Raw genomic sequence first — 26,279 nt, forward strand, 5'->3', positions numbered from 1 at the left:
TACGGATGTGCCTGTTGACTTGGTTATAGTAATACTTTCACCACATTGTGTTTCTTAAATCTTTAAAAACTGAGTTGACATTTATACTTCATAAAAGTAAAATAAGGGATTTTTGGCTCTGACTACTTCACATACTTCCATGAAGTCACTTTAGTAGTTTTGTAAATTATAAGCTATTTTATTTGCATGGATGGTGACCAAAACATAAATTCTGATGTAACCTTAGGAAATAAAATTACCAACTGCTGATGCCCCTTCACAAGATAGCAAACTATAAAATGAAAATGCTCACGTGATCCTTTGCTTAATCAATATTTTTGTGGATGAGATAGAGTTCAGCCAAAATAGCCATAGAAAAAAACTGCCACAGCCAGGAGGACAATGACATTGGTGTTCACGACACTCCTCCACAAGGGCTCCTCTGATGTGTCTGTGAGTTTCTTCTTCAGGACCTCTTCCTCTTCTTTAGTCAGCTTGGGTCCGGTTTTTTGCAAACTGCAGAATAAGTCATAAGTCTTCTTGAGACATCCACGGGGTTTCTCAGTTTGGTCTGGAACAAAGTAAGAAAAATAAAGTATCACCAAAGATGGGTACAACATCTGGTCAAAGCTGTAGAGATGTCTGTGAACAGTGATCACAATTTTTATAAAAGCCAGAAGAATCCTGAGAAAATATTTATAAATTATATAAATATATAAAAGCTGCAACATATCTTCAAAAGTAAATGTAAAAAGTGACAAAAGAGGGTGACGGGGAGAGGGATTTGCATACAATACCACAGAGGCTTTTCTAGCCTCAATATACAATGGGTTTCTGAAATAAAAAAAAGAAAGAATAAGCTATCTAGAGGTCCATTTAAACACACTTTAGAGTTAATAGACAATGGAAACGAAGAAAAAAATTACCTTAAGCTCACTTTAAAAATTAAAACTATATAGCAATACCAGTTGTCACAACTGGGGGCCAAAATTCCAATAATGCATTTGTGAAAATATCTTTGTGACAATATCCTAGGATCATGGTGTGTGTAAAGAAAGCTGAGGCATCCCTCCTGCTATGGGTGTACTGGAGAGAATACTGAGAAACGAAGTTGAGGCTAGATACTTAATCTTAAGATACAAAGATGGAGATGTTTACATGTAACTGAAGGTCGTCTCAGCACCTGGCCTGAGTAAGTACCATGGATGGACAGAGAGACGCACTTACAGGTGAGTGCATGGATGTGCTCCATGTCTATCAAGTGAGATCTGGATGTTTTTGTTTGTTTTACAAACAACAACTTCTCCAGAATTGGGTAACTGCAGAAACCAGGTTAAGTGTAGGTGTCATCCATCATCAAAGAAGCTTATCTCCACAGTACATGACATCATTACAGAAAAACACAACCCGGCGCAATGCAGAGGTCAAGCCAAGCTCCAGGGGATGCACTTACATCACAGTTCCTGCAACTGAGGCTCAGGGAACAGCTCATAAGAGGGGTCACAGAGATTGTAAGAGCCAGAACACCAGAAAATCTGCTGTGAAACATTCTTTCTCAGAAATGGCTGTGTCTTGGTTAAGGTTTCTACTGTTGTGATGAAACGCCATGACCAAAAGCAAGTTGGGGAGGAAAGAGTTTATATTTCATTATACTTCCAGGTAACAGTTGATCATTGAAGGAAGTCAGGACAGGAACCCAAGCATGGCAGGAAGCTGGAGGCAGGAGCTGATGCAGAGGCCACGGAAGGTGCTGCTTGTTGGCTTGCTTATATGACCTACCTTGTTTTCTTATAGAACCCAGGACTCCAGCCCAGGGATGGCACCACCTGCCATGGGCTGGGCCTTCCTTAATCAATCACTAATTAAGAAAGTGCCTTACAGATGGATATTATGGAAGCATTTTCTCAGTTGAGATTCCTTCCTTTCAGATAACTAGTTTGTATTAAGTTGCCATAAAACTAGCCAGCACAGGCTGTATAAACAAGACAAGAAGGATGACAATATTAATAGACTTATTAACATGGAACAGGGGGTGGGGTGGGGAAATCTCACCCCATTCTACTCCTAGGCAAAAACTACAGGCAACTAATGACTGCCAAGAATGGGAGAATTAACCTCTCCTAGGGATGAGCCCCTAACTAGTTATGTAACACACAGCTGTCGGCCCTGAAACCATATACACACAATAGAAACAGACTCGGCAGGCTGTATTTATGTATTGGGGACACACACACACACACACACACACACACACACACACACACACACACACACACACACATATATATATGTAACAATATTAAAGGAAAAGAGACTATAATTGATGGGAGGAGTTGGAGGGAGAGGGATTGGGAGGGGCAAGAGGGAGAAAAGGGAAGGGGACGTGATGTACTTATATTCTAATTAAAAGTATATATCAAAATCCCCAGTAAGTCACACTATGACAAACAGTAAGTGACACATTACCGTCTTCAGTGCCATCATCAGCTCCTTCGTCCCTTTTTTCTTCTGCATCCAAATCAATTCTTTCCTCCTCACTGTTCCGAAGAGTCCAGCACAGGCGATACAGCTGAGGGGAGACCAGAGGGAGCATTAGCAAAAGGCCCACGTTTGCAAACACTGAACAATACTCTCATTTTTGTATAATTAAAAAAGTCAGAGTGCACACAAGGGTATTATAGATTGTAATGTATGGTCCCCCTGTCACATCACACTCCCCAAATCACCTGAACCATTTAAAAATTATATCTGTATTTAATTCTTTGGGAAACATTGAAAAATTTGAAATTTCTAAAACTTACTTTGGGATTTCTACTTTCAGAAAAGTGGGAGATTAACCTAGCCTAAATTACATGCTGGCTTCGTTCATTGTCCTTATTGTATACTGTTAATGATAACTTCAGTGTTATTTCATTGTCCTTATTGTCTAGCTGATAATAGTAACTTCATTGTTACTTAATTGTTCTTATTGTCCAACTGTTAATAATAACTTCATTGTTCTTATTGTCTAACTGATAATAGTAACTTCAGTGTTATTTCATTGTCCTTATTGTCCATCTGTTAATAGTAACTTCTTTGGGTTTTTTCAGTCTTGCCAGAGATTTTTTTTTTTTTTTTAATCCAGGGTCTCATGTAGCCTAGGTTCACCTTGCTATGTAGCTGAGGATATCCTTGAACCTCTGATCTTCCTGCCCCCACCTCTCAGGTGTTGGTGCACCATCATTCCTAGCTTAAAAGTTTTACTTGATACATAACAATTATACACAATGATGTGGCATAGAGCACTAATTTGGTACATACATGTAACATGTAATTATCAAATTAAGGAAATTAGCAGTTCCATTTTCTTAAACATTTACTTTTGTGAGTGTGTTGAAAGCCCTCAAACCCCTGTCCTCTATCTTCTCATAAACTACATAACATTGTTGTGAAATATCATTACCTCACTGTGCTGTAGAATGCCAGAACTTAATTCTCTGACACAGTATATGTTGCAAATTGCCATCCAACCTTCCTCCCTCTTTGTTCACTTCCTATTCTGTGCTGACTATGAATTGTTATTGTATTTAGACAGCTATCTGTGTTCAATTCTTGAATTCCAAATATAATATAAAATATAAATATAGTATATTTACATACTGATATTCTTTATTGCATATAAACTTCAAAATAATGAATATTTGCTTGCTCCTCAAAGTGTCTACTATTGTCCCAAGGAAAATATAGTGCTGAAAATTCCAGTTGTCTATCTGTATGTTTTTGTCTACATGTAGACACACACGGGGACACACACACACATACAAAACTATTTAAATCATATTCCACAAGTGATATTATAAGACCCCATATGATTCTGTATGTGCCTTCCCACTGAACAGCTTTATGGACATTCTCAAAGCAAGTAACAGATCTGCCTTCAAACACGTGTATGGCATTTAGTACACTATTATTATCGAGTCATTTTCTTAGTGATGGCAATTTAGGTTGTACTCCAATTTTTCCAGTTGCCTAGTCAATAACATTTGCAGGAAAACCCTGGTGCACACATTTTTTCCCTGCTGGTACAAGTATCTCTATTTGTACCAGCTCCTGAAACTGAGATTAATGACTCATAAATTGTGAAAATTAAAACTTAGTAAATAGTGCCTGGTTGCATGCTTAGGCAAGCATCAATCCCAACACTTACTAATAATTCTGGAGGCTGAAATTTTACTAAATCTTCACCAACATTTTATATTAGGCATGGTAAGCATTTTTGTCTTTGTCTTTGAAAGACAAAGGTCTACCTCACTGTTCTATTTTGCCTTTCTTGACTACCGTTACTCTGTTTTTAGAAAACATACCTAAATCAGACTTCACAATGGATCTGAGTTTCTGCTCAACCTCAGAGAGGCCAGATGAACAGGTCTGTTGTAAGGTCTTTCTCCATCTACAGGACAAGAGTGATTATTCCCTTCCCAGTATCTATAACAATGTCATAGACATGCTCTCCAACGGCATGGTGAAATAGTATGTTCACTGTTGGTGGGGGATGTCCTTCTGTATATATGTTTCTCTTATTGGTTGATGAATAAGACACTGTTTGGCCAGTATGGCAGGAAGATAGGTAGGACTAGGAGATGAGGAGAATTTTGGGAAAGGTAGGCAGAGAGAGAGACCTTGGAGAGACACCATGTAGCAATAAAAGGAGTAACAGGTCTGGGCATTCTCCGTAAGCCAAGATCATGCGGAAATACATAGATTTATAGTAATGGGTTAATAATCTAGACAGAGCTGGCCAATAAGTCCTAGTCATCGGCTAACAGTTTTATGGTTAATAGCATAAAGTCTTCATCTGGGGCTGAAACAGCTGCAGGACTTGGCGGGACAAGGAAAATCCAGTAACACACTGTTTTTTATTATCTGTGTGCAATGTGTTTATGGGTGCATTCATAGGCACACATGGCAGCTAGAGGATGATTTTCTGCAGTCAGTTCCCTACTACTCTTATGTGGATTCCAAAGATTGAACTCAGGTTATTGCTGGGCTTGCTTAGCAAGCCCCTTTCCCCATGGAAATATCCCACTGGCCTTAAAAATGTATGCTTATTTTCTAGCTTCTTAGCAATATACTGTTGCTTCAGACATATTTGATCAAATTGATCAGTTGAAAACTGATTATCTTCTAGGTTCTTCCTAAATCTAATAGTGCAACAATCCTATTAGTCTGGCATTAGCTGAAGTTGCCAGTATGCAAAACTTTGAAAGCAAAGGACTACTAGTTTGTACATCACTCATGTGTACATCAGGAATGGGTTTTGTTAAGAATGAGATTCCCAGGATAACCAACACAGACACGGAAAAGAGAATTATGCCATAATACAGATAGTGCACTCCACAGATGATCTTGGGACAGTTACTGGCAGCCAGGCAACTCCCGGTCCCATAAGAAAACTCTGCAATCATACGGATAAGGCCCATCACGAGTCCAACCATCAGACCCCAGAATGCTCCCTGTTAATAAGAACACAACCAAGAGAGTTTAGGAAATATGAGATGCTCGGTCAGGTAAGTCATAATTAATCACAACTGTACTCTTAGGTAATGACCAAAAAACTGGGAAGATTGCAAACACAAGCTATCAGGAAGTTGTCCTCTGTGTTCTTGAAATGCCATCACACTGTTGACTGTCCAACCACAGGACTCTACTATCAACACTGACCCAAAATGAAAATTTTCCTAATTTGTCTTTTATATGTAGAATAAAAGCTTGTGCTTTATTATGTAGAACAAGTAGAATCACAATATCCATGCCACACAATTTGAAGAACCAAAAAAGTACTAGATACTAAGTGCTGTGAATCTGCCACTTCCTGAAAAATCACATACTATAGTTAACAGCTAGAAACACATAAGAGATGAGACATACAAAGTAAAGAGATCAACTATTCACACCACAATTACAATGAACACATTTTAATTTTTTGCCAGCTTTTACTATCTCATTTGATCCTCATAGAAACTTCTATAAAGTAGGCACTGTTAACATCTTCATTGGACAGAGTGGAACTATTTACTTCAGATCAGTATATTAGTGTCCTGATGGGACACTGACAGTCCATCTCCTAAAGTGCACAGTGCATGTTCCCCAGCACTGCACTGTGCACTTATAAACTATGTAAAGACAAGTGTCAAATCACACTTTCATAAGGATCAGACATTATGGTTACTAAGGTAGAAACTGAGACAGGTCTTGTGAGTACAAATGGAATTTCAAGAACACATCCTGGGATAACAGTGAGAGACAAATTTTCTTACACCCGCAGGGAAAATCCTCCCTGTTTTTCACTTACTTGTTCATTGACTCTTTTACAGAAGATGGCGAGCAGAAAGACAGCTGCAATGGGAGGCCCAAGGTAGCTAGAAATTGATTCTGTATAATGGATCAGCTGTCCACCTTGAGATACTTGTACTATCGGGACCCACAAGATACTGGTGACAATTAACACAGTGACAAACAGCCTATAAAGATAATTTAGACATTAAACAACAGCACCGTAGGTATATTTGTTGAGTTTTTAAATTTACCCTTGTGCCATTCACTTATTTTCAAAACAAAACATTTCTTGAGCTGATGTGAACCCATGCTGTGCTAATCATGTTAATTAAATGTCAACAATACTTACCTAAGCCTGTCATAAAGGCTTCATCTAAGATTGATGCTTCCTAATAAGTCAGATGTCAGCTGTTGGTTAATCATTCTTCAATACAATGTATATATCTCAGAAATTAAGACTGTATCATTTCTGTTAACTAGTAGTTATTTGTATAATAAAGTAGAATGAAACTTTTTATGCTTTTCTTAGCTAGGTAAAAGTAAATGAGTTTCCATAAGTAAGGATTAAAACAGCCTCTATCTTTCCCAGAATGCTAGATGATTGACAAGAAATACTAGTTCACGTAGAGATGGGTTGAACTAAATTGTCCCTGGTGTGCCTTCTCCCGCTGTAGAATGATGATTATTTTTACTAAAGCCAAGGACATGCAAACTCTAGTTTGTCTCTATGTCTTCCCTTCCTGAGAGGACTTCTAGGCAGAGACCAGGTTCCCTCACCGTCCAGCTATCAGGAGCTTTCTCTCAGATGCCTTCTTCCTCATCTTGGTGTAGAGGTCCAGGGTAAAGAGGGTGCTGGCACTGTTGAATATGGAGGTCAGGGAGCTTATGAGGGAGGCCACCATGACTGACAGCATCAGGCCTCGAAGTCCTGGGGTCAGGAGAGGTGAAGCTCTGGTTAGTGGCTGCATATCCTTTTCTATGAGTGCCAGGCTAAAAATAGGGTGCTGCTTCAAGACAATGAATTTGTCTGGAACACTGACTATTTAAGCAGACATCAAAATACACATATAAGAGAAATGCACGTGGCACTTCCTGCATAATTCCTGGAGATCTCAGTATCACACAATGGGGAATTTAGCCCCCGGCACAAATTCAGATGCCATCTATTGAAACCTAGTTTTAGAATAAACCATGTCAGGCCATCTTTCGTTATGTGATCTCTTGACTGCACAAATATTTAGTGGGAAAATCTAGTTAATGGTTCTGCTGTTTCTAGAGAGGAAAAGCCAAGAATTTGGAATCATTATAGGAACCTGATTCCCTAGTTCCCTCTGGCCCCACATCTGCTAGAACAGAGGATGGTGGAAGGTGGTGTCAGATCTGTGGGCTGTGTTCCCTTCATCCTGAAAATTTGTGTATCAGGATGGAGAAAGGGCCATGGAAGCGTTAACCCAAGTTTTCAACTGGTCACACCTGAGTTCTCTACCTTGCTCTGCTTCAATTCCCCAGAGTCACCTTCCAGCATCTAAATACTTTAACTTCTTCACATGTGCAGCTTATTTTATATCCCAGGAAACTGAAATGTGAATTCTAAATGGTAGGGGAACTCATTTTGGTAACTTTGCCAATGTTTCTGCACACCCAATCTAATGTCTGGGAAATAAACACTCAGTAAATGATTATAAATTGAATAGGTTGAGATCTAATGTCTAAGTGTCACTGGCCCATAATTAACCTTGACTCCTTTGGATATACAGGTTTGTGGTTAAGCAATGCCTTTTATTAGCAAAGAGACAACGAAAATATTCTGAATTTACTTCAAAGAGTCTTGGGTCTAATGAGTCAAGATTCTTCAAACAGAAAACATCTGGCCCATCTCTGGAATACCCAGGCCCCACATAAAGTTGGCAACATGTGAAAAGTGCCCAAGAAATGTCTCCAAACAGAGCAGAATTGATGGAAGTAAAGTACTGGTTGCTGAGGGCTATACCGCTACCCTTTTATGCTCACCTGTAGGCATCTGAGGCTGTGTGAGCTCAGGCTTTTATTTACCCATGGGCATCAGTTTCAGCACCAACATCGGGTAGGCATAGTTAGTGCAACCGATGTCAACACCACACTGTTTTACACACTCCGAAGGCAAAACACAGGCCACCATATCTGGGGAGACATTCAGAGGTGATTTTAGTGAGCTGGACTCAAGTTGGCACTGTTTGAAACCACTGGACGAAGAGGTAAACTCACAGGTGGAAGGAAAGTCACTTGCCTGGAAATAGAGATTCAATTTTGAATTTTATATCAAAGATCCGGTACCTCTTTCCTCAGACCATGACATTGTCATTGACTCATTTGCACAGATGTCGATGGGCTGATCCAACAGGCAGGACTGTCCCTTAGATATGACCCAGCTAGAGCTTCAGAGCACGTGGGAGGAGCTGACTGCCCTCCAGCATTCCGTGGACACCCACGGCCAGGAAGCAGCGGACGATCTTCACTCCTTCAAATCCAGTCCCCTGTCTCACCCCAGCTCTGTAGCATATCACCTGCCATGGCCTCCCTTTCCCATCTGCCCCCATCTCTGGTGGATCTTGCAGCCGTCCTCCCTCTCGCATCCCTTTGTCTCAGCCACAAAATCTGGAGGCATTCTCTAGAATCCCACCAGCTACAAAGACCAGTGAATCAGATAGACATTTTCGGATCCTTCTTCTGCTCCAAGTCTAATCCCCCTATCTCCAGCCCTGCAGCAGACCATTAGTTCTAGCCTCTTCTCCCTCTCTACCTTCATTCTCAGGGAACTAACTAAATCCTGATGGCCCACCCTGCTTTCCTCCCTCCTGTAGACACCCCTCAGCTTTCTCTTCCAGTTCATTTCCATTGTCTGTCATCTCCCAAGCAAATGGGCCTAAGAAGCAAGCCGGCGTAGCCATTTTAATATCTGACAAAAATAGGCTTGAAAGCAAAATTAATGAGAAGATATGGAAAAGGAAACTACATACTCACCAAAGCAAAAAAAAAAAATCCAAGAGGATATCATAATTCTTATCATTTATGCACAAACCACAAGGGCACCCAAGTTCATAAAAGAAAAACTACAAGAGCTTAAATCACATATTGACCCTTACAACTGATAGTGGGTGACGTCAATATCCCAATAGACTGGTCATCTGATGGGAGATGGCATTCTGTAAACATGTTTCTCTTATTTGTTGATGGATAAAGCACTGTTGGCCAATAGGGAAGCAAGATAGGTGGGTCTAGGAGATGAGGAGGATTCTGGGAAGGGTAGGCACAGAGAGATGTGATGTAATGGAATAAGAGGCGTGGACCTTTTCTCTGGTAAGATAAGACCATGTGGAAGTACTTATATTTATAGAAATGGGTTAGTAATTAAGACAGAGCTAGCCAATAAGAAGCCCTAGTCAACGGCCAACACTTTATAATTAATATCATGTCTCGGGTGTTATTTTGGGGGCTGAAGTGGTGGCAGGACCCAGATGGCTGGTGGGAAAGAGTATACATAGCAGTCATCCAGACAACTAACTAAAAAGAAAAATGCTGGAGCTAACTGATGTTATAAATCAAATGGATCTAACATATTTACAGAACATTTTACCCAAAAACAAAAGGCATGCCTTCTTCTCAGCCACTCACAGAACTTTCTGCAAAACTGACCACATGGTTGGACATAATGCAAATCTCATCAGACATCAGAGAGTTGAAATAACACTCTGTGTCTTACCTGAGCAACACAAACTAAAGCTGAAGTACAACACCAACACCAACTTAGAAATTCATGGAAACTGATTAACTCATTCGCTACCAAACAAAAAGTGGATGAAGACAGAAATAAATTCAAACCTTTTTTGAATTGCATGAAATGAAAACACAATATAACCACACATGTGGGAAACAATGAAGGGATGTCTAAGCAGCAAGTTCACAGCTCTGGATGCATATTTAAAAATTTTGGAGATATCTCATGTTAGTAACTGAACAATACACTTGAAAGATCTAGAAGATGAAGAAGAAATCACACACGAAAGGAGTAGGCAGCAAGAAGTAATCTGACTCAGGGATGAAATCAATAAAATAGAAACAAAAATTACAAAGAATTGGGACTGGAGAGATGGCTCAGAGGTTAAGAGCACCGACTGCACTTCCAGAGGTCCTGAGTTCAATTCCCAGCAACCACCTGGTGGCTCACAGCCATCCATTATGAGATCTGGTGCCCTCTTCTGGTGTGCAGATATACATGGAAGCAGAATGTTGTATACATAATAAATAAATAAATCTTTAAAAAAATTACAAAGAATTAATGAAACAAAGAGTTGATTATTTGAGAAAATCAGTACAATTGAAAACCCCTTAGCCAAATCAACTAACAGACATAGAGAAAAGATGCAAATTAACCAATTTAGAGACAAAAGGGGTATATAACAGCAGACACTGAAGAAATCCAGAGAATCATAAAGGAATACTTTATTCTACCAAATTAGAAAATATAAAAGAAATGGATAATTTTCCCAATATGTAGCAACTAACAAAGTTGAATCAAGACAGATAAGCAGTTTAAATATACCTATAACTCCCAGTGCATTAGAAGCAGCAATTAAGCTCCCAGGTTTAAAAAAATCCAGGGCCAGGTGGGTTTAGCACAGAATTCTACCAAAGATTCAAAGAAGAATTGACACAAATATTCCACAAAACGGAAACAGAAGGACCATTGCCCAAATATTTTTGTACCAGGCCACAGATACACTGACACACAAACAAACAGGCAGAGAAAGAGAATTACAGGCAACTTTTCCTCATGAACATAGATGCAAAAATATCAATAAAATACTTGCAAACCAATACAATAACACAACAAAAAAATCATCCACCATAATCAAGTAGACTTCTTACTTGAGTTCCAGAGATGGTTCAACATATATAAATTAAAAAATTAATTCACCATATAAACATTCTGAAGCACAATAATCTTATTAGATGCAGAAAAGGCTTCTGACAAAATCCACCACCCCTTGGTATTGAAAGCCCTAGAGCAGCGGTCCTCAACCATCCTAATGATGCTTGCTACATGTTAATACAGTCCCTCATGTTGTGGTGACCCCCAACCATAGCATTATTTTCATTGATACTTCATAACTGTAATTATGCTGTGGTTATGAATTATAATGTAAATATCCGTGCTTTCTAATGGTCTTGGGCAACCCTTGTGAAAGCATTATTTGGGCCCCAAAGGGGTCCAGAACCACAGGTAGAGAACAACTACCCTAGAAAGATTAGTATGCAGATGGCATACCTCAACATAATAATGCAATGTACAGCAAGCCTATATTCCACATAAACTTAAATGGAGAGAAACTCAAAGCATTTCCACTAAAATCAGGAATAAGGCAAAGGGTGTGCTCTCTCCGTACCTATTAAAGATAGTCCTTGAAGTCTTAGCTTGAACAATAAGGCAAGTGAAGGAGATCAAGGGCTCTGAAGTAGAAGGGAACAAGTCAAAATATCTTTATTTACAGATAGTGTAATAGTATATCCATAAGTGACCCTAAAAATTCCATCAGGAAACTCTCGTATCAGCTAAGCACTTTCAGCAAAGTAGCTGGGTGCAAAATTAACTCACAAAATCAGTAGCTCCTATACACAAGTAACTAGTGGACTGAGAAAGAAATCAAGGCAGCAAACTCTTCCACAATCTTGGGGTAATTCTAAGTAAGCAAGTGAAAGACTTGAATGATAAAATCTTTAAGACATTGAAGGAAGAAATTGAAAAAGATATCAGAAGATGGAAAGCTCTCCCATGCTCATGGATGGGAAGGATTAATATAATAAAAAATGTTCATCCTGCCAAGAACAACCTACAGTTCAATGCAATCCCCATCAAAATACCAGAACAATTCTTTACTGAACTTGAAAGGATAATTTATACTTTAGAGGTCCTTTGAATATATATTATGGCTTCCATTTCTCTGTGTGTGTGTGTGTGTTTATGGGATTCCTGTGTGTGCAATCTTGTGTGTTTTTGTGTTTATATGTGTTTCTTGTGCTTTTTATTTTGCTATTCTCTGTTCCTTTGTTGCATCCTATTTCAATTTGTTTCTTTTTGTTTTATTTATTCCTTAGATGCCTGCTTTCTAACAAGAGACTGAAAAAGGTATGGATTCAGGTAGGAGGAGGGATGGGGAGTGTCTTGGAGGAGTTGGGGGAGGAGAAAGCAAAACCAGAATACACTGTATGAAAAATCTATCACAAATAAAAAGAAAAATCCAAACGGGTAGTTACCCCCAGCTTTTCAGAAATCGGTGTATTCACCAACACTTGTTTCCATGGCAGAGGAAAGCTATTCAAATCCACCTGTTTCAGGGATCCATGAAACAGGTCCATCTTGTTACCTTCCTGTACTCACCATCAGCAGCTCATTAATTCATCCTATACAAATTCCACCACACCCCAGTGTCCCTTCAACCATATTCTCCAGACTTAAAGGACTCACTGTTTCAAATGTTTTCAAGGACAGAGTATAAAGAGAAGCAGTGTCAAGTACTGCAAACGGATTTTCCAGCCTCTGACACCCGGTACAAGCTGTTTTCTCATCCTTGATTTCTCCTTCTATTCCTACCTAGAACAGGTTTCCTGTTTTTTATTAAGGTTTTTCTATATCTTAAAAATACTTGGGCTTGGAGTATAGTGGCTCAGCAATCAAGAGCAGTTGCTGTTCTTGCAGAGGACTTGGGTTTGGTTCCCAGAATCCCCATGGCTGCTCACAACCATCCATAACTCGGGTTCCAGAGGATTTGATGCCATCTTATGACCGTGCATCAGGCATGCATGCAATACAGACATGCATGTAGGCAAAACATTCATACACAGAAGATAAACCAAACAATTAAAAACACTTATGAGAATCAAGCATAAAATGGAGAGTAAGTGTGCCCGTGGCTTGCCTGTGTACAGAATGCGGCTGATCATCCCTGGCATTACCATGAAGAATATGGGCAGCAGCTTCAGGTACCCACACACGATGCAGGCAGCCTTCACGTGGGACATATTCTTACCACATATGCAGCGCTGCACAATGACCTGCCAGGAAGACACAATACCGTGAGGGAGACAACCAGAAAATGATGTCCAAGCTGCCTTTCAGGGTTTGAAACCTCAATAAGAAATGATGGCGTTGGTGGAAACTAATGGGCTTTGGAAGAACGTTACGATTTGAAGCATCATTTGATTTGTATAGTGTGTGGCTTCATTACTCAAGCAGTCTTATACCCTCATAACATTCTGAATATGAGCAATGCATGCAACACTCTTGGTATACATAGTCAGTACATGTTAGCTGTAGTTATGCTTAGAAGTTCCTGGGGAGATGTCTCAGTGGGTAAAACACTTGCCGTGAAAGCCCACGGACCCAGGTTTGGGTCCATAGAATCCACGAAAACCTAGGTAAGGTGGCACGTGTCTGTAGCCCCAGTGATCTTATGGATAACGGGGGACAGAGATGGGAAAATCCTTGGGAACTTGCTGGCCAGCTAGGCTGGTGCATGAAGCAGTGACCAAGAGACCCAGGTGGAATGTGAAGACTGGCACCTGTGGTTGTCCTCTGACCTCTCCAGGTGTACTGTGACAATTTCTGCCTATATGCACGAGAATGTAAAGTATCCAGGCTGCATTGTAATAGCAACAGTGCCGATCAGTAGTAACCCTAACCTATGTTGTGTTTTAAGCTGGGATTGAATAATGCAGGCATCATCAGGATCTTCCTACTGTTACGTGGTAATTGCCTCTTTGACTAGTCATACCTGTTGCTGTGGGAACACAATAGTCAGGCAGGGAGTAGGTCACTCAGACATTCATGTAGATGATTTTCAGAATGTTATGAGAACTCCTAGCTATGAATCATGTTTAGTCGTGATGATCCTCAGAGAAGAATACCTGTAATTTTTAATGCCTACTGGATTTATGTAAATCACTTCAGATTTATGTAGAAAATCAGGGTTTATAAAGCAATTCCATAGCACCTTGTATACCTCTCTTTTCTCCCCCCACCAGTTGCAGTGCTGGGGGTTCAACCCCAGGGTCGTGGGTATGCCAGGCAGGTGCTCGACTGCTGATCTGTATCCTAAGCTCCTCATTAAACCACGACTTCTTGGTGTTTTCTTCTAAAATGCTGTCAAAAAACAGGGATGCTTTCTTCTGATTAGTTGCCTTTAGTTGGAGTTTCTATTGTTGTGATAAAACACCACAACCAAAAGCAATTTGGAGAGAAAATTATTTATTTCAATTTATAGTTCATAAGCCCAACACTGAAGGAAGCCAGGGAAGGAATCCAGGAACAGAGATAAGTAGAGCAGAAGCCACGAAGGAATGCTGCTTCCTGACTTGGGGCTCGTGGCTTGCTCACCCTTCTTTCTTAGAGCATCCAGGACCATCAATCCAGAGGCAGCACTGCCCACAGTGCGCGCGCACGCACACACACACACACACACACACACACACACACACACTCTTACTTACCTGGTCTGTGCACCAGTACCACATGGCTGTAGTAACCATTCCAAATACAGTTCCCGGCCATGGAATGTCTCCAGTGACAGCGTCTCGGAAGATGTGGAAGGAGTCTGGCCGAGGAGTGTAGCAGCTTGGGCTGATCGTCAGGTTGTCCCCCTCGATGACAGAAGGGATGGCGTTCATGTACTTTTCTGTAAAATTTTCATAGCCTCCAACTTCAATAAATGCTGCAAAATTGGAGTCCATGCAAATCTCAGTGGCCTTCTCTCCTGATACACAGCTGCTCTCTATTCCTGTGTGAAACCTGGAGTTCGTTCCCCAATAAGCTCTTTTTCTACCCATTGAGAGGTCTAGCTAGGGGTTTTGCCTCACTCACTTAAAATGGCCTCTTTAGTAGTTATTACCTTACTGATACAACTACAGCAGAAATCAAAGGTTTTTATACTTTCAACCAATACTTCTCTAAAGTTATCAACCAAGGGTTTTCATCCGATCTGAGAATGAAGAAACTAAGGTTAAATAACATAGATAACCAAAGCAATGCTCTTTCAGAGAAAGCAAGAAAGAAGTTAGGCAAATGTTTCCATGGGTGGGGATTAAATAATCAAAAGGAAAACATGGCCCAGGAGAATTTAGATAATGAACAGATAGACAGAAACAAGAACCTAGGGATCTGTAGATGTAATCCCATCTTACCAAACACCATGAGGATGAAAGATCCAGCCAGCATGATAACGGCCTGGAGGGTATCTGTGTAAATCACAGATGCCAAGCCCCCTGTGGAGACCAAGAAAGTAAGCAGAGTTTGATTCCATGCACTTATGTATTTGCCCTCAGAACTGGCTTCTCCTCCAGCCCAAATGTATAAAGAAACATTAAAAATGGCAGGAAGAACCAGCCAAAGTCCCTGGCTGTCACGAGTGAACCCATTAGTCCAGCTGCCTGCTAGGTTGTGACAAAAAGGTTGCAAGCCTCAAGGTCCTCTGAGGTCCAGAGTCAGTCTAAAGACAGACTGGGCAGCTTAGACTTTGCAACAAGAAACAAAGCAAGAAAATGAAAAGGCTCCTGGCTGAATCACAAGCTTGACTATCAGTTTGACTTTGTTTGAGATAGGTTTAGACAAGCCTGATCTTGAATCTCTAGGTTTGCCATGCTGGTCTTGAACTCCTGGCAATCCATCTGCCTCAGTTCCCAGTTGGTGGGATTACAAATAAGACCCACCATGCCTCAATAAGCCTGTCCCCATAGCAATATCTCCCTTATATGTCTTTCATAGTCCTATGCTTTCTTTAGCTTTTGTGGAATATTATTTTAAGATGTGTTAAGTTTGTTTAGCTGTGGAACTTTTGTTTTAGTGATGCAAAGATGTGCTTCGTTCTTTTATGTTACATCTGTTTAACTCTGGGAAACTGTGCTACTCTGTCTGTCTAAAACACTTAGTTGGTCTAATAAAGAATAGAATGGCTGTTAGTTGGACAGAGAAAGGATAGGCAGGGCTGGCGGGGAAAGAGAATAAATAGGAAGAGAAATCTGGGAAGAAACTGGAGGAGCAGGACAAGAAGGACTGGGGGCGGAGGGAAGCACCCAACTACAGAGCAAGCAGAATAGAGAAAGACAAAAGCCCAGAGGCAAAATGTAGACAGGGTAACTTAAGCAAAAAAAAAAAAATCTGGATAGAAATAAGACAAGCTAAGGCCAGGCATTCATAAGAGAGAATAAGACTTGTGTGTGATTTATTTGGGAGCTTGGTGGCAGGAACCTCCAACAAAGAGTGAAGAGCCAAAGAGCCAAAAGTTTGAAAAAACCAACTACATTTGCTTGGTTCTTGATGTTGGTTACCATTTAGGGAATATGGGATTATAGGATAAAAAGACTACTAATCTCAAATATCTCGAATTGGCATAAATTTTGGATTCAAATTTAAAGTTATTTTTGTTATGCTGAATGTCTGTTACTACTCTTGTTTGGAGAATTGTACTTATGTAGCTCATTTAAAAGCACAATGTATAATTGAGAAATGAGGTTAGTAGTCTATAATAACCAAACCTGTAGTCACATCAGGTATATTTTCAAGGTTAAACAGATATATTTGGATAGATAACTGGTCTTTCAACACTTCAAAGACCTACAGAATATGGCATTTAAATTATTTTGTTAATCTGGGAAGTGGTGGTACATGCCTTTAATCCCAGCACTTGGGAGGCAGAGGCAGGTGGATCTCTGTGAGTTTGAGACTAGCCTGGTCTCCAGAGTGAGTGCCAGGACAGTCAGAGCTACAGAGAGACCTTGACTTGAAAGACAAAAAAATGATGTGTTAATATAAGGTTTTCATGAAAATTGTACACATCTGCTCCTGGCAGCATCAATTTACTTCAGAGAAGATGATGGGCACCACAGAAACTCATTATCAAGTTTCCTTTTGTTGTAACAAACTAGCTAATTTGGCAAGAAACTGTTCTTGTCCGGACTGCCTGACAGTATGCTGTACAAATTGGACATGCAGGACACATAGGAAAGAGACTGTTGAACTTTGCCAAAACAAGGCAGGAGAGTCCTTTGAGAGTCCTTCTTCATAGAAAATTATACCAGACATACTATAGAACACAGGGAAAGCAACTAATGAACTTTGCCAATACAAGGCACAAGGGTCCTTCAAACTTCCCACTTCACCGAAAAGTCTTCCAGATATTCTAGGCCTGTAGGCTGAAGATGGATGCCCCAACATTGCAAAGAAATTTTTGGTGACTGTCCAAGCAGCCAAATGTTTCCATTGTTGGGTAATATTTTATGCATCTGCTATCCTGGATGGAGTTGAAGACTAGATAGAAGACTAGATAGTTGCAATCTTCCTTAATTATGATAAGAAAGTAAATTAGGTATAAAATTTTAGAGTCCCTAAGATGGGTGGATGGTGGAGTGTTTTCTCTGAATTTGCTAAATACAGATGGTCTGAATATTGTAAATTAATTCTTACTTGATAACTGTTTTTTGTATATAGTTTTACTGTTATGTTGTGGAAATTCATTCAATCAATAGCCTTTGGGGTACTGGACCATTAGGGTATTGTCTGGGTGCTATGTGTGGACTGATAAGTGAAGAGAAGAGGCGTACTCTGGAGTTTGGAGAAGAAGCAAGTGTGTGTGGCTGTTCACATCTCCTAGGGCAGAGCGATGGGCCCAGTTTTCTGTGAGTCTGTGTTTTCCCTTTGAATTGAAATTCCTTTTGTATCCCCATAATAAAGACGATTTGTAATTCTCACACTACCTCCTGCATTATCTGGTGCACCAGATGTGGAAGAAGACTTTCTCTGTCTTACTGGTCCCACCGGACCAGCTTCTAACCACCCACCTGGTCCCCGAAACCACTTATGAAATAACCACTCTGAGGTTTAATGTCTGTTACAGTTGTTTGGCCAGTGGCTTAGGCTTCTTACTGATTAGCTCTAACTATAAATTAATATTAGTTTATATTTTACCATTCTTTCATAAGAAAGAATAGACTCTGTGTGTGATGTATTTGGAAGATGGGCCGTGAGCCCTCCTTCTCCTCACTTCCATGTCCCTTCTCCCTCCACCTTTGTCTCTTTCTCGACAGGGCCTTGCTCTGTAGCCCAGGTTGGCCTCGATCCCTCAATCCTCCTATCTCAGCTTCTTTAGCTCTGGGACATGGGACCATGCAGAACCCTTGTCTTGTATCTGTCTGATTCAAATTTTCTCTGCAATGTGGTTTCTTATACTTATTTATAAATATTAAGTAGGAAAAGGGGCAAAAGTTTAATATCAATTTAGTTTTCCTTAACAATCCTCAGATTTCTCCTATAGAGCTGGTCCCTGTGCAAATCCATCCAGCAAAACCCTTTTCTTCTCTAGTGTGGGAATATAGTACTGTTTCTTTAATTGAGTATCTTATTCAGTGGCCATGTTTTCTGCAGTTTGATACAGGCACAAACACATATGCACACACGTGGGTGGGATCGGCAGGAGGTGGCACAACTCAACCAAGGACACAGAAGACTCACCGGTGATTGTGAAAACAGCAGTGATAGCCAAAAGGACGAAGATCGACAGGTAAAGGTCCAACCCAAAGGCCAGCTTTATGAATATGGCTCCAGAAAATATGTTTGCCTGGAAAGGGAACAGTGAAGACGGGAGAGGCATACATTTCAAGACTCTGGCTTCTTTTTTCAAGGCTCCATGCCCCACCCTGTTCCTGGTGAACTCCTATTCACCCCTGAAGACACTACATACATATTCCACAGGAAGATATTCAAACAGCAGCTTCATCCACCACTTATCTTCAAAGCAATTAGTTCATTGCTCCATTGAGGCCCTAATTAAATAAGGTGCCCTGGCCTGAGAATTCTCTGTACCACGGGGATTAGGGCTGCTCATTAGTTATCTATGGGAATCTCTGACTGTGGTGGAACAAAAATATATAGTCTCTTTTAAAAATTGTGTGTAGTGTGTATGAGTGGTGTGTGTGTGTGTGTGTGTGTGTGTGTGTGTGTGTGTGTGTGTGTGATATTGTGATCTATCATTTGCCACCTTATTTCCTTGAGACAGTTACTTTCAGAGAACTACATACAGGTAAGTAGGTGGTGCACAAACCCACCAGTCCTCCTGTTTTCCCCTGCCTGGTCCCCTGCTCTGGAGTTGTAGATGAGCACATGACCATGTCTGAATTGATGCTTGGGTGCTAGACATTGAGACTCAGGTCCTTATGCTGGCACAGGAAGCAGTTACCATGGAGATATTTCCATATATATATATATATATATATATATATATATATATATATTTAAAATTAGAATGTTTTCTTTGGGGGGGAGGTGGGTTTCACCCTGCCTGACCTCCAATTCAGAGATTCACTTTCCTCTGCCTCCCAAATGATGGGATTGAAGGTAGATGCCACCGTGCACAAACTACCAATGAGAACTTTTACACACACACACACACACACACACACACACACACACACACACACACATTTCTCATCATCTTATATGGGACTGACCTATTTCAAGAGATAAATGTTGTGGAATATTAGTTGAAGATTCATTTATGCTGTGGAATATTTGTTTAATGATGTAAAATATGTTGCATTCTTTTAACTCTGTGAAGCTGTGTTACTTCGCCTGCTTAAAACACCCGATTGGTCTAATGAAGAGCTGAATGACTGATAGCTAGGCAAGATAGCAATAGGCAGGGCTGTCATGCAGAGAGAATAAATAGAAGAAGGAAGAAAACGAAGGAGTGAGAAAAGGAGAAGAGGATGCCAGGGGCCAGCCACCCAGCAACGCAAACAGCCATGGAGTAAGAACTAAGGAAATGCCTATAGGATAAAGAAAGGTAAAAGCCCAGAGGCAAAATGTAGACAGGATAATTTAAGAAATAAGCCAAGCTAAGGCCAGGCATTCTATATGTAAGACTAATTCCCATGTATTTATTTGGGAGCTAGATTGCAGGCCCCCAAACAAGAAGAAAAACAAAAAAACCCAACAGCTACCGGATTTTCTTTTGCTAAAAGAGAACATTTTGGAACAATTACTAATATCTCAGTAAAACAGTAGTTTGTAGCTATGTAAATTTCCAGTTTTGTTGTTTTCCAGAATCGCAGCAGTACTTGTTGGAAGTCTGACTTAAAATACTTGGGGATTACAGGACATCACCAATGAGTCTCAATGTTCAAGTCCGTGGAGGTTGTAACTCGGGATTGATCTTTTCTCAGTCCTGCCAGGGGAGATTCTGAAAACTCTTCCATCTTAAGTTCTTGTAATGATTTGCTTAAGAAGTAGCCAGGATGGAATTGGCTATCGTGTGAATGTGTGTATAAACAAACATGTTTAAGGTTAATCGTCATCATTAATCACTCATGACTTAACCCTGTGGGCACAAAAGGACTGAGGCTGCGTCATCAGCCAATTACAGACACACATGGAAAACACTCACGTGTGCGTGGATTCCTTGCACGCCACCCAGCTTAACTCTATCCAATTCCTTATTTACCACCCAGAACCATGCACCCCAAAAGGACAAACCCCTCAAGGGATCCTGTAACTGATGCCCTTCAGTTTCGGGACTCACTCATGATCTTTGGAAAGATAAAGCTGTAGATGGCTGAGAAGACCTCAGAGATTAGGAAGTCCTATCCACTGTAGAACCCATGAACACAAAGTCTCTTCTGCTTCTTCTAACCTTCCCAACTCGTGGACTGTTTAATCCAAAGGCCATTTCTAACTCCACCTGTCAGGTACTGACACCTTTCCTGGCTGTGCAAGTCACACCTTCTGCTTACGTATCCATAAGTAGCCGAGTATTAGTGTGAAAATTTTCATCTTCTTGACATGTGGTAACTGCTGTTGCTTGTGAATCTTTGTTAACACTAAGCACAGCTCAATACAGGCTAGTAATGCTCACATGGCATTAGGAAAGTCCATAGGATCTGGGCCCAGCAGCTGGTTCACTTGTAACAGTAACCCAGCCCAACAGAAGAGCTGAAGACAACTTTTCTATCCTGAACACTGACACATGTGCCCCAGCTATGAACTCAGATGTTTTATTAGACATTAATCCATATGGATAAATAGGCTACTCTTTCTTCTTGTGCTGCTCAAAGTTCAAAAGGTTGTCATCTTTCATCAGAGATGATTTCCGAGGGATAATCATTTTAGCCTCTCATTTATGATACAGGTTTTACAAGGGCAGTCTTTTTGATAAGGCAAACTTAAGTGGGTTAAAGATACAAGTACTTCTTTTCTAGATCAGTTACTTGATCATTAAATTGAAAAGAAAAATGTTAAGTCAGAGCTGGCTCAGAGAAAGTTACTGTGCCGTGGGCAGGGCAGAAGCCAAGAGGCACCCATAGGAAGCAGACATTATTACTGTCATGACTGACATTTGCTGTGGCCACACTTGCATTTTCACACATGAAATGCTCTCAGAGGTTGGAGTTACACTCTTGTGGTTCTCCTTATGTGAAAGTTTGCTGCTCTAGGGTGTGGATATTCTGAGAGTTTTCCCACCCAGGCAGACTTATGAGAGAAACCCCAGGAAGTTGGAGACATCTGGAAGTTTCAACCCTGCTAGTGCTATCCACAGTCTATGATTTCAGCAGCTGCCCCCAACAGGGAAACTGTGGAATCTCCAATGCCAGGAGGCAGGGAACTCACCGAGATCCTCAAAATCACACAGATGAAGAGGTAGAGAACTGAGAGGTAGATCTGGAGCCGCTGTCCACCAAACCGCTTCCTGAGGTACTCTGTCGTGGTCACCACCTGCAGAGGAGATGTCAACAGGAATTTACCACCAGCCTTGTGCATTCAGATGGTTTTACATTTGCTAAATGGCTTCAGACAGCTAAGCACTATGCATGACATCTTGGGGACACAGAGGTGAGGAAGGCACAATGCCCCCAGTACAGTGACGATGCTGGAATAAACTCAAGCACTGGAGGCAGGATGGCCATCTCTGCCAGGCTCTGGTGGTGACACTTGTGGCAAATGAATCTTAGTTTCCCCTTTCTTAAAGTTTGGAGTTAGTTCGGAAAGTATAAATAAAGTAGCTACAGCATCACCAAACGCCTCGGTGACACTCAACCAATAATTTTTATTATTTTTACTTATAATGCTACAATTTTTACTTATAATGCTAGCAAAAATAGTATTTGTAAATAATAAATTGTAATATAAAATAAATTGATTGTTGAGAATGATGCAAATAAATTTAAGCATGTTTTTATATGATTCCCTTTGTTGAAAATAAGATTTATATTAAGTTTGGACTTTGTTTACTGAAGTTAGAGATTGCTCATGGGACTTCTAGAAGAATCAATGCAGCTTTCTGTGCTTTTCAGAGTGATTGGGATCATTATTTAATCTCTCCTGATACAAAAAAGTTAATAAACACACACACACATGCACACATCCCTTTTTGCCAAAAACAATATGAGGGATTCTTTTTTTGTTTTATTTTTTCCATTCATTTATTTAACTCATAAATAAAGTCATGCACAATTATGATACATAATACAGTATGTTCACAATGGCATGGCTAAATTAAAGCAATTAGCATGTTATATCACACATATTCATCATTTTTGTTTTGAGAACACTTAAAGTATACTATCTCACAACTTCTAAAATATAGCATATTGTTATCAGCCATATTTATCATGCTCTCAGTAGACCTCAAGACATCACAGAGTCCCTGCTTCTTGTCCAACTGCAGTTTTATATCCTTAAACCAATCATTTCCCCATTGTTAAAAACCCACATTGAAGCCTAATAGCCACAATTCTGCTCTCTGCTCCCATAAGTTCATCATTTCTAGATTACACATAAAATTGAAATTGTGTGACATTTGTCTTCCAGAGTGTCACTTATTATTTTTTTTGGCAAGCATATAACTTTACTACTTACTAAAGATGAAATCAAATTTGCATGCACAGGTGAGCACTCTCTGAAACACCTTGGATTCATCACATATTTGAGTTTCAATTAGCATATATATATATATATATATATATATATATATATATATATATATATTAAAACAATGCCAGCATGTTATGCATCAATAGCAGCAACAGCTTTTCCAGGTTCTGTAGTCATTTGACTACTAAAATTGTAGAGACATCCAGCACACTCCATTTAAAAAAAAAAAAACAAAGAAAACCCAAAAAAAATCCCCAAAACAAAACAAAACAAACAAACAACAACAACAAAGTAAAAAACAAAATCCCAGAAAACAGCGAAGTTCTGTTATTCTTGTGGTACCTGGCACCATTTTTTTAAATTAGCTTCTCAATCATCATCTGGAAGGAAACCATTCTGAGCAACATCATTAAAAACAGCTCTGATAAAGCACAGTCACTATTATGTATCATAAAGCAGGTCCACATATGAGTGAGTACATACCATGTTTGTCTTTTTGTGATGGGGTTACCTCGCTCAGAATGGTTTCTTCGAGTTCCGTCCATTTTCCTGCAAATTTCAGGATTCCATTGTTTTTTCTGCTGAGTAGTACTCCATTGTGTAAATGTACCACAATTTCTCTATCCATTCTTCAGTTGAGGGGCATCTAGGCTGCTTCCAGTTTCTGGCTATTACAAATAATGCTGCTATGAACATAGTTGAACAGATGTCCTTGTTATATGAATGTGCTTCTTTTGGGTATATGCCTAGGAGTGGAATTGCTGGATCTTGTGGTAGACTCATTCCCATTTTCCTGAGGAGTCGCCAAGATCAAGGAGAACCTGCAGCTGCTCTGCACAGCATGCTGACATTGGTATTTCAACACCCACAGAGAGACCTGCTTTTCTAGATAGAGTAACACAGCATCAGTCTCCTTTTTAAACCATTTTTTATTTGAATTACAAACAAGATTGAATTACATGACAATCCCAGTTCCCTTCTCCTTCCCTTCCTCCCCTACCACCCCACCTACTAAAACCCTACCTATCACATATCCTTTCTTCTAATCTACACCTGACTCAACCTTTCCACTCCCTCATGACCTCTGCATTCTTCCTCTTCTCTTCTCATTCTCGTAGCTCCCTCCCCCCTCTTCCAGTGCTCTCAATTTGCTCAGGAGATCGACAGCATCAGTCTTAATGGACGTAAAAGAAATGGTTCTATAATGACTCAGATGGAGAATGTCAAGAAATTATATTTGAAAACCTGATATTTATTTCAGCTTATGAGAACAATATTATGGTCTCCAAAGCTTCCTTTGGAAGATATTGAGCCTCAAACTCAATACTGAAAAGAAAGAATGAACAAGTTATCTAAACTTCTCACTCAGTAAGTGAGGAAGTAAATAAACATCAAAGGGAAGAGGTTAAAACAAGACAAGAGAAATGGCATTTGTGTTTTTGATGTCTGGTGCTGGACATGCCCAGCACAGCGAGCACCCAGCCCTGGTCCTGTTGAAATAATGGGCTTTCTGGAGAACGAATTCATTTGGTGCAAACATTATTCATGTCACACGCAAGCAGATTATTCAGACCAAAACGCAATGATACTTGGAAAATCATTGTCTCAACTCCTCACTCCACATGTCTGTTCTGCCCACCCAGCAGTCCCACTGGCCCCCACACACTCCCAGTTAGAGCTCTTTGCCCCTGGAATTTCTCTGCCCTCCCTGCAATCTCCCTGGGCTTCTACATACCCACACTCCAACAGCTATCACCACCACAAAGTAGATGACAATGACAGAGATGTCAGCGGCATTATTGATGTTCTCTGACAGTGAAGACAGTTCTGAGCTGGCTGTGCTGGCACTGGCTGTCGGCGGTGCTGTCCCCATTGCAAGCGCTGGCACTTCTATGTATATGAGTACTGCGTTAATGATCAGCCTCGGGTTGGTGGGGAAAGATATCAGAGCCAGCTTCTGTCCCCAGGAGACCTTTAGACCTCTCCTATGTGTTCAGGCTCTCACCTTGCAATGACGAGTTGTGGCTTCAGTCAGAATTAGAAATCAAGGAGAAACGCCAGAGATGACAATGAGAATTAGAGGTGGAAAATGATAGGAGAAGTGGAAAGAAAAAAGTATTTAAGACAACTGGCCAGCACAAGGGAACACAGAGGAGAGATAAACGAAAATAAGGGAATAGAGACATAAAGAGAACAGGCCAAAGTCAGTTGGAATAGATAAATGGTATAGTTTCCTTATCAAACATGAAGTTCCTGGCTAAACTTTTCCCTTGAAACTGAAATTACCTAGAACAGGTGGTGTAAGTGATGTCATAGCCCCCAGCAGCCTGTGCAGAGAGAGTAAGGTGCTCCACCATATAGATCAATTCCAGTCTTCAACATGTGGATCTTCCATTTCACCAGCGCCATTTTACAATTTCAGTATTTTTATACTATAATGTGATCCTATTCTTCCTCTTCTCCAGGTCCTCACTGCTCATTCCCATCTCTCTACAATCCAACTTTATGTTCTCTCTCTCTCTCTCTCTCTCTCTCTCTCTCTCTCTCTCTCTCTCTCTCAAAACAAATAAGGAAAAACAACAAAAATCAAAAAACCAAAACAACAAAGCAGAGCCCATTTTGTTTTGACCGACTACTGGAGAGCGCGGAGGCTGCTCTGCAATGTGGCTGCCATACCCAGTGGCACCACATTGGAGACACGCCTTTCCTTCCCAGCAGGTATCCATTGCAAGTAGCTGTCCAGTCAGGACCAGGACTCTGTGTCTACTTCCCCTTTTCAGAGCTGGGATTTTGTCTGCTTTGGATCTCTGGAGATCTGGTCTATGCCATTGATTTGGCATTCTTCCCCTCATCTGCACCTATGATTCAAAGGTTTGCGTTGTTTTTTCCATGGTTTCTCACATTTCCTATATGTTTATTTTCTGTGGGTTTTCAAAATTGATTTTTCATATTTCTTGCTTATTTGGTCTAGATCCTGCATACGTCACGCTTGAGTACTGATAGTCTGTCTCTTGTTTGATTCGTTCTATTTCGAGGA

The 26,279-nt window shown here is 40.4% G+C and overlaps 1 protein-coding gene across 1 annotated transcript; it reads right to left on the reverse strand.

Moving 5' to 3' along the window:
* Positions 1 to 299: 299 nt before the first annotated feature.
* Positions 300 to 25,115, reverse strand: LOC100763664 (solute carrier family 5 member 4A). The gene is made up of 12 exons (XM_027394174.1): positions 24,978 to 25,115; positions 21,980 to 22,084; positions 18,830 to 18,935; positions 15,508 to 15,588; positions 14,818 to 15,038; positions 13,248 to 13,383; positions 8,347 to 8,454; positions 7,072 to 7,222; positions 6,311 to 6,479; positions 5,247 to 5,471; positions 2,446 to 2,548; positions 300 to 550 (listed from the first exon to the last, which is right to left on the reverse strand). The coding sequence occupies exons 1-12, from the start codon at positions 25,113 to 25,115 to the stop codon at positions 336 to 338; spliced, it is 1,758 nt and encodes a 585-aa protein (XP_027249975.1). The 3' UTR covers positions 300 to 335.
* Positions 25,116 to 26,279: the final 1,164 nt, after the last annotated feature.

The sequence above is a fragment of the Cricetulus griseus genome (genome assembly GCF_003668045.3).
Source record: "Cricetulus griseus strain 17A/GY chromosome 1 unlocalized genomic scaffold, alternate assembly CriGri-PICRH-1.0 chr1_0, whole genome shotgun sequence".
Classification (NCBI taxonomy): Eukaryota; Metazoa; Chordata; class Mammalia; order Rodentia; family Cricetidae; genus Cricetulus; species Cricetulus griseus.

Excerpts from the sequence above, each read along its gene's own strand:
- LOC100763664 (XM_027394174.1), bottom strand. The coding sequence starts at position 25,115 with ATGGGGACAGCACCGCCGACAGCCAGTGCCAGCACAGCCAGCTCAGAA. Across the intron at positions 7,223-8,346 it reads GCTGAAACTGATGCCCATGG|GACTTCGAGGCCTGATGCTG; the intron begins GTAAATAAAAGC and ends TCCTGACCCCAG. Across the intron at positions 551-2,445 it reads TGATGATGGCACTGAAGACG|ACCAAACTGAGAAACCCCGT; the intron begins GTAATGTGTCAC and ends ACTTTGTTCCAG.